This window comes from Lissotriton vulgaris, unplaced genomic scaffold, assembly GCF_964263255.1.
Source record: "Lissotriton vulgaris unplaced genomic scaffold, aLisVul1.2 SCAFFOLD_2268, whole genome shotgun sequence".
Lineage (NCBI taxonomy): Eukaryota > Metazoa > Chordata > Amphibia > Caudata > Salamandridae > Lissotriton > Lissotriton vulgaris.
In genome coordinates, this window is record NW_028247097.1 from 401,174 (window position 1) to 410,584 (window position 9,411).

Here is a 9,411-nt window from a genome sequence, read left to right on the forward strand (position 1 = left end):
ACAGAAAAAACTGTTTGTTTTACGAGTGGATATTATATACAATGGAGTGATACTTAGAAAAATAGTGTATTTACAAATAACAGTGACGGCAAGTGCCCAAAAAAACCAAAATAAGGTTACACTGTTATTATGAATACAACTAACAAAATGATGACTTAGTGCCAAAAACATACTGATCCTGCTGACCTAATGCCAGAAAGTAATATTGAACTACTCAACTAACAATGAGTAACTAAGAATCACAACATGTAAAAATAAATATCATTCCAATTCCTAGATCAAACCAGAGCCCAAGAAATCATAATAGAAATAATAAGATTAGAAAAGTATATAATACATGGAAAATGGAAATAAATAATAAAACCAAACGTGTAGGAGAAAGCACAACAAAACTTGAAAAAATAAATGGTGACAGAAAAAAAGTAAGAGGGAAAGAAAGTCTATAGTCTAGTCACAGCTGAGGACAGGAATTACCCTGACAGGGCACACATAGTAACGTAACTAGCAAATATATAGTCAGGTATAAAATTTCACAAAATACATATTATGATATAATCGGAGTGATGAACACCAAAACAAAGTATATACAAATGAGGGTTAGCCAGCCGGCCGACCGCTCTGCGTAAGTCTACACCACATCAGATAACTCACGCACATAGTACAAAAAGAAGAATTAACTCACACTGACCCTATACAGTTTATAAGAAATTGCTCAAATCTTCGGTCAGATTTAAACCATTTGGAGCCTTTGTATCTAAGGACAAAATTAAATGTGACTCTTTCTGCCGAAGAAGTTTCATCCTGTCACCTCCCCGTCCGGGTTGAGGTACGGAGCACAAAACTGTATATTCAAGATCTCTCAGTTTTTTATCATGAACAGCTCGAAAGTGTCGCGCGACTGGGTAGTTATTGTCGCTATTAACAATTGCACGGATGTGTTGCAATATTCTCTGGTGTACCGGAAGTTTGGTACTTCCAATGTACTCCAGGTTGCATGTGCATTTCAATTTGTATACAACAAATTCAGATCTACAAGTGAGGTGTTCACGAATAGGGACAGGTGTGGAACAAAATGCTGTGTAGTAGTGGGTACTATTCTTGGCAAACGTGCAAGCTCTACACGAGGTGCACCGAAAGAATCCTGTCTTAGTGGTTAGAATCTTTTTAGGCGGTTCTTCGGGCATAGATCTATCTAATGCATCACGCATACTGGGGGATCTTCTGAATGTGATGTTTGGACTTCTAGGAAGTATAGGTCACAGAATGACATCCGTGAGGATTATAGGCCATTCAGACGTGATGATGTTCCTGATTTTATGTTCCTGTATACTGTAGTTAGTGATGAGTCGCACAGTATTTTCATCATTTGGGCTTACAGGAATTTTGGGCATTAGAAGTGTATTGCGCTCAATTGCGCGAGCTTTGCAGAGAGCCTTATCAAGGATCTGATCAGAATATCCCCTATGATGGAAACGTTGCCTGGACTCATGGAGGCATTTTTCCAAGGAGTCATTTTCGCTGCAAATTCTGCAGATACGAATGAACTCCCCATAAGGGACACTGCGAATCGTATGGGCAGGGTGAGAGCTGTGTGCATGTAAAATTGAATTGCCTGCTGTGGCCTTCCTGTGTAAGCAGGTTTCAATTCGATTGTCTTTAATGAAAATATTAACATCAAGAAATTCAGCTGAATCAGCCGTGATGCTGGAAGTGAATTTTAGATTAAAGGAATTCCTATTAATCTCTTCAACAAAGATTTCAGCATCATTCATTGTTCCCTGCCAGATTATACAGACGTCATCTATGAAACGCCAATAGTGTTTGATGTTGGGTAGCCAGTGGCGGTGTGTGGTATGTAGCTCGCGTTCCTCCCACCAGCCAACATGCAAGCATGAGTAGCTGGGGGAGAAACACGAGCCCATCGCCACACCTCGTAGTTGTTCATAAATCTGACTCTGAAACTTGAAAAAGTTAGTGGTTAAACAGATATTTAACATTTCCATTAACATGGTGTTATGTTCACGAAAACAGATATCTCGTCTGTCCAGATAGTTTTTACACGCGTTCATGCCATGTTGGTGGTGTATTGACGTGTAAAGGGATTCAATATCCATGATTAAGAATAGTAAGTTCGCATTCCATTCCACTTTATTGAGTTTGATTAAAAAGTCGGTGGTGTCCTTAACAAAAGATGGAAGACTCTGCATGTAAGGCTGCAAAAAATAATCTATATATTTGGAGATGTTTTCGTTGTTGCTGCCTATGGCAGCAATGATAGGACGACCAGGAATGGGAGTTGTCTGTTTATGAATTTTTGGTAAAAAATATAACACCGGTGTAATGGGATGTTCTTTCACCAGAAAATTACACTCTTCCTTTGTGAGCAGGCCTTTCCGCTTCCATGTTTGTATTTGTTTGCGGGTGGATTCATTACATTTATTCATCGCAAACTGGGAAGTCGCACGATAACAGGAGGTGTCACTAAGGTGTCTCTGGGCTTCAATGATATAATCCTTAGTTGACCAAAGCACAGTGTTTCCCCCTTTATCAGCATTTTTGATGATAATGTCTTTGTTCTTTTGTAGCTTGCTCACAAGTTTGTGGTACTGTTTGTCGTTATATTTTGATTGATGTTTCTGACTCAAAACTTTCTTATTAAGTGCCTTTAATTCAACAATTACTTTATCACTGAACACATCTACTGAATCACGTGGCATGATTGGCAGAAAGGTTGATTTAGGCCGAAAAGGAGTAATAGCTGAACAGCCTGTTTCAGTGCTCTGGCTCACCGTAGGAGTAGGTTGTGAGTCATTGTCAAAAGCCAAATCCAGTAAGTTCTGTAATGCGGCTGCATCTTGAACTTGTAATCCTGGAGTCATAGTGCTATATATATATATGTAGCAATCCCTGCATACTGGAGTTGTTAGGACCTAGTTACCATAGGAAAATTGCAACGTACTATTCCCAATATCGTTGGCGCCAATTGATGAATCTTCGCGAAATTTTTAAAAACTTATGGCCCGCTCTGGTCCGCTCCTATCTTGAAAGTTTCGGGGTCATTCGGCAAGCGGGGGCAGAGAATAAAGCGGGGGTCCCAAAACGTGTTTTCCCCATGCAATTTTCCATAGGATGCTTTAGACACGGCTACAGCCGAAATGCTGAACGAATTAAACCAAATTTGGCAAAAAGGTAGCTCTTGGTTCAGAAAGAGCCCTTTTTGTTAAATGGTGTAAATCCGTTCAGTAGTTGCTGAGAAAATCAAAATTAAAAAAGTTATATAACTAGAGGGTTGCAGGTTCCGCGCACCGTCCCCATCCCGAGTTTCATGCTAATTGGCTGTCAACACTCCAAATCAGGAAGTTTTGGCAGCCATCTTGTGCCTTGGTAGAACCAAGGCTCAAGACATCAGGAAAAGAAACGCAAAAAGAAAAAGAAAAGGGGGCAGAGCAAAAACACCCTGACCTCCTAGGCCTGCTTAGGAGGTCCCAAAAAATATATATATTTTTTTTAAACCGCAGGATGCGTGCTGGATGCGCGAATCTAGCCGCGAAAAAAAAACAACGAAGCGCAGGCTCCTGCGCCTCGTTAATAATTAGCCCCTGGGTGGACCAAGTCCCAGGGGCAATGTTTATATTATAATGGGGGGCACCAAGGGGCACCTTGGGGACCGCCACCCCCAGGGCTTTTCAAAAGTATTTGCAGGGGGCTCACTGCCCTCCCGCAGCCCCGGGGACCGCCGCCCCCGGGGCTTGGATAATAAATTGGTGGGGGGCTCAAAGGCCCCCCAAGTCACGGGGACTGCCACCCCCTGGGGCTTTTATAAAATATTTGCGGGGGCACATAGGCCCCCGCTGCCCCTGGACTGGCACTCGGGGCTTGTTTTTTATAAAAAAAAGATAAATACCTGTGTGGGGGGCACAAACCCCCCACATGCCCCAGGGACCACGACCTCCCTGGGGCTCTAATTATTTAAATGGGGGGGTTGTGACGGACCCCTAAGCCCCGTTGGGGGCATGCAAATGTTGGGAGGAGGTCCACGCGGCCCCCCTCCGGGAGCCCTCGATGGCCCTGGGGACTGCCACCCCCCAGGGCCGGCTCCTGCAGTGTCCCGGGGTGCCCACCCAAGGGACACTGCTGTGAAACCCCGAAACTGGTCCTAGGATGCTTGATTCTGGTCCAGGGAAGACATGGCCTGGCAGTTCAGTCTGGACTGTTCCCATGAGGCACAGTGTCTAGACTAATTTGCATATGGCTATGTCTGAACTGGGGTGGCGTGGTGAGCAAAATAACAATTGATTAAACCCAGATCTGTGACTGGAGAGAATGTTTGACAATGTTCAACATTCCATCCATCATCTTATTGTGTTGCATTTTCAGCCTAAGTGGGAAGGGTATGCCCAGACGTCGGCACCGTGCTCACCACGCCACTGGAGTCAAGCTATCCTGGCTGAAGAGGGGTGAAACCCCAAAACCGGTCCTAGGATGCTTGATTGTGGTCCAGAGAAGACATGGCCCGTGTTGAGCAAAATAACAATGGATTAAACCCAGATCTGTCACTGGGGGTGAATGTTGGACAATATTCAACATTCGGTCAATCATCTTTTTGTGTTGCATGTGTTTGCACACATGTCACCTCAGGCCTTGCCCTCTCCCATCACCACGGTGCAAACGGGCCCCATGACACGTTTTAAGTTGGAGGATTTACTCTTCTTGAATCCTGAGGGTCCCTGGTGTGCAACTAGCCCACCAGGTACCGCCATTAAGCGCTACAGAGCTGCATTGCAGAGAGTTGTAAAAAGGGGTGTGGCCTTTGAACACCTCTCTGCAACGCAGCTCTCTGGCGCATACTGGAGGTTCCTGGTGGGCTAGTTGGCCCCCAGGGAACCCAGTATTCAAGGGGAATTAGTTCCCCATCTGCAAACGCTTCAGGGGACTCATTTGCAGAGTGCTGCAGGAAGGGGCGGGGCCTCCAGCGCGATGCCGACCATTTTTTTTTTTTTAAGTGGGGCTGTGTGGCCCCCCTTCTTTTGCTAATTTATTGTCCCTGGGGACCCCATCCCCCAGAGCCTAACCCCTTTTTTATTTTTTTTTAAATTGGAAGGGGGCCGCGTGGCCCCCCGTTCCAAGGCCATAATTCACCTGGGGCATGGCCATTTTTTAAATTTTGTTTAATTATTGGAGGGTGGCTGTGAAGCCCCCCTCCTCAGGCCATTTATGGCCACAGGGACCCCATCCCCCGGGGCTGGCCCTATCTGTTCGGGACCGTGGGGGGTTCCCAATCCCCCACGATCCCGCCGGCTCCCCGCATCCTGCAGGAGCCGGCATTGCTTTTCCACATGGGGAGCTGCTAAGATGCAGCTCCCTGTGTGGAAAAACAATCTGCTTTTGTTTTTTTAAAGAGAGAGCAGGTATCCTGCTCTCTCTTCCAAAAACCAAAGCAGAGTTTGCTAGCAAACTGCAGCGTTCTCGGGGTGGGCACCCCGGGACACTGCAGGAGCTGGCTCTGGGGGGTGGCGGTCCTCAGGGCCATCGAGGGCTCCAGGAGGGGACCGCATAGCCCCCCTCCCAACATTTGCAAAGCCCCAGGGGTGGTGGTCCCCGGGGCTTGGGGGTCCATCACGGACCCCCCAATTGTAATATTTAGAGCCCCGGGAAGGTGGCGGTGCCCGGGGCTGCGGGGGGCCATGTGCCCCCGCCAAAATTTTATAAAAGCCCTGGGGGTGGTGGTCCCTGGGGCTTGGGGGGGCCTTTGAGCCCCCCCACCCTTTTATTATCCAAGACCCGGGGGCTGGCGACCGCCAGTAGGCTATAGATATATATACACGCTGGCCAGGTAGGATTTCCATGCAGTGCCCCCGCCAAATGGATTCCTATGGCTCTTTGGTGCATACTGGAGGTACCTGGTGGGCTAGTTGGTCCCCAGGGAGCCTCAGGATTGAAGAGGAAATAATTCCCCAACTTAAGACGCGCCATAGGGCTTGTTTGCAGACATGTCACCTCAGGCCCCGCCCCCTTCCTTCACCATTGGGCAAACGCACCCCTGCGAGTGGTAAGTTAATTCCCCTTCAATACTGAGAGTTCTTGAGGGCCAACTAGCCCACCAGTTACCTCCAGTATGCGCCAGGGAGCTGCGTTGCAGAGAGGTGTTCAGAGGCCACGCCCCTTTTTACACCTCTCTGCAACGCAGCACTGTGGCGCTTACTGGAGGTCCCTAGTGGCATAGTTGGACCCAAGGGACCCTCAGGATTCAAGGGGACTTAATCTCCCAACTTAAAAAGAACATAGGGCGCGTTTATACAGTGGGGAAGGGGGAGTGAACGGGGACTGAGGTGACGTATGAAAACACGCACTGTGGCACGTTTTAAGTTTGGGAAATAATTCCTCTGCAATCCTGGGGGCCCCTGGGGGCTAACTAGCTCACCAGGTGCTTCCAGTCAGTGTCTCTGCGCTGGGTTGCAGAGTGGTGGTCCAGTCTGTGCCCCTTTTCACACCTCTCTGCAATGCAGCTCTGTGGCGGTTACTGGAGGTACCTGGTGGGCTAGTTGGACCCAAGGGACACTCAGGATTCAAGGGGACTTTATACCTCAAATTAAAACGGCCACAGGGCGTGTTTGCACACATGTCACCTCAAGTACCCCCCTCCCTTCACCAGTGTGAAAACGCGCCCTGTGGTGTGTTTTAAAAGGTCGTTTTAATCCCCCTGCCCCATTATGTACTAGGGTCTTACAGAGGAGGTCATGGTAATCACAGGGGTACCCCAACGCAGTGTTCCCTAGTGTATGTAGGTATTTTCACTATATTCTAAGTGCCTTTCAGCATAGCACTGGCTCTAGGCCTGGTTAGTCAGATTCAGTTACCATCAGTACCCGTCAGAAAAAGCTGTGGCTACAGGAGGACGTTCTGCTCATCTGTTGGTTCTTTCTTTCCATCTCTTCTTCTTCCTGCACTTTTCTTCATCTATGTGGACTTCTGTTGCTTCTTTATGCATTTCTTTTTCTTCTTTCTGTGCATGTTTTCTTCTTTTTTCACATGTCCTACCTCTGTAGGCATAGTTAGAAACTAGCATTTAAAAAACCTTTGAAATTCACTGAAAAAAACATAGGGTTCAGGCATGCTATATTAAGAAATTAGCATTTAAAAAAACCTCACTGAAAAAAACATAGGGTTCTGGGGTGTTATAGTTAGTTGGACATTTCACTCGTACAAAACCATTGAAATTCCCCCGTTATAGTTATTTCAGCTAACTATAAATCGCGCGCCCGCAATGCACTGCTGATGACGTCACATATTACTTCACTCATGACATGGTCAATGACATCACTCATGACATCACTCATGACATCACAAATGACATCAGTGCAGCTGGTGCGTTAATGGCATGTAAAAGGCAAGCCACTTTGCTCCTGTCAACACCTAGACCAGGCCCAGAGAATTTGGGGTTAAATCAGAGGTAAGCACAGACTACCTATGCTATTTACAATATGCTCCCTCCTACTGCATCCAGACCTTGAAAACATTTGGCATAAATATCTCTTTTTAATGTGCAACCAAGCTCCCAAATGCATTTCTGTCAAAGCTGTGTTCAGTAAGAGTGTCTGTAAAATGACAAATGGGTCAACCAGTTAGGTGCTTAATCTTTATTGTGCGCTTTTAAACACCAGGTGCCATATTATACATTTTGCCCTGGGAGTGCAATGGGTGAGTGTACCTGCTTTGTGCACCCATAGGGCACAACAATACTACTGAAGTGGCTGCAGGCACTTGTGCGTCCCCTTCTGTAATACTGATAGCGCTGGTGCACATGTAGCGTCAGTGCTATCATGAGACAGCGTTCCCTTATTTGCATGGAGGCGTTGCCCCATGCAAATGAGGGAATCACATTGCCTCTGCGCCCGCATTGCATTACTGACATGCACACAGTTGCAAACATGCCTTTAGGAGGCACACTCAAAGTGTGACACAGGAGGACTCCCTAAATGTCTCCTCAATATGGTTAGCAGGGCTGTGGGTCAGAGTTCCAGGGAGCCGTGACACATTTTCCTTCACAATGTTTAATAGTTTATTAGTGTGTTCAAATATTTACCTCTGCAAGAAGGAAGCTTTGGATACCATCCAAAGTAATAGCACTGGACTTTCTCAGCTCCATACAATTTTAATCCTTCTTGACATTTAAGTTTTGCAACATCACCATTTTTAAAACTCCTTGTGCGTCCTCTGGAACCAACATTTAGTGAGCATGTAATTTCTGAAAAGCAATAAAGAAAGAATTTCTTTGTAGGCGAGAAACTAGACTCCGACATGGAAATGACAGTACAACCAAATGGTAGCTATATGTATAGGAAGAAAGGTACTATTAAGGGTACAGTTGGCAAGAAAATCTGAATAGTGCTTTTCAAACAAAGCAAATGTGAAAGTTCATTATAGGATTAACACCACGGGCCCTACATTGAGATATGTTGAACAAGATGGAACTGCTGTTTATGCCTGGGTAAACACCTCTGTTGTTAACAAATAATGAGGGTCATCCTATAAGTTCCTAAATAACCATATTGCTCTTGTGGATGATGGAGAATGCAGTCTGCAGTGGGCCTTTAAAATCCAGAAAAGCCCCTCAATTTCCTCTGTATTTAAATCTCATGGAACAAAGTTGGGGTTTTATGGTTCACTACTAATCTGGATGTCATATAGTTGTTCTTGGGTACATACATTGCTTTTGACACCCTTTCCCACTGCATCCTAATCACAAGACTCCACAATGACAGCATCTGCGACAAGTCACTGGACTGGATCCACTCCTTCCTGACAGGCCGAAGGCAGTGAGTCAGACTACCCTCGTTCCTCTCAGAACCTACAGAGGTCAGCTGTAGAGTGCCTAAGGGATCCTCCCTGCGCCCCACCCTCATCAACATCTACATGGCTCCCCTTGCAGCCATCATCAGAAGCCGCGGACTCAGCATAGTCTCCTAAGCGACGACACCCAGCTGATCATCTCCCTCACCAATGATCTCACAGCAGATAGAATCAACTTTTACAACGGAATGAAGGCGGTTGCTACCAGGATGTAAGACAACTGCTTCAAACTCAACTCATACAAGACCGAGGTACTCATCCTGGGACCCACCCCCTCAGTCTGGGACGACTCCTGGTGGCCTGTGGCACTATGAAACCCTCCTATCCCTGCGGGCCTTGCACTCAACCTTGGTATCATACTGGACTCTTTGCTCTCAAAGACAGGCAAATCAACGCAATATCCTCATCCTGTTTCCACACGCTCTACCTGCTTTGAAAGACATTCAGATGGCTCCCCACAAAAACCAGAAAGACAGTCACCCACGCACTCATCACTAGTTGATTTGACTGCAGCAACACACTATACACCGTCATCACCCAGAAACAGTTTGGAAAAAATTG

The 9,411-nt window shown here is 46.3% G+C and overlaps 1 protein-coding gene across 1 annotated transcript in view; it reads right to left on the reverse strand.

The window, feature by feature from the left end:
• Window positions 1-8,245, reverse strand: part of LOC147665638 (complement factor H-related protein 5-like) — a gene marked incomplete at its 5' end in the record, with an annotated part of 402,132 nt that extends 393,887 nt beyond the window's left edge. Inside the window, one exon of the mRNA XM_086949622.1 lies at window positions 8,084-8,245. Coding sequence (XP_086805748.1) covers window positions 8,084-8,245 — 162 coding nt within the window. The remainder of the gene's footprint in view (window positions 1-8,083) is intronic.
• Between the last annotated feature and the right edge of the window lie 1,166 nt (window positions 8,246-9,411).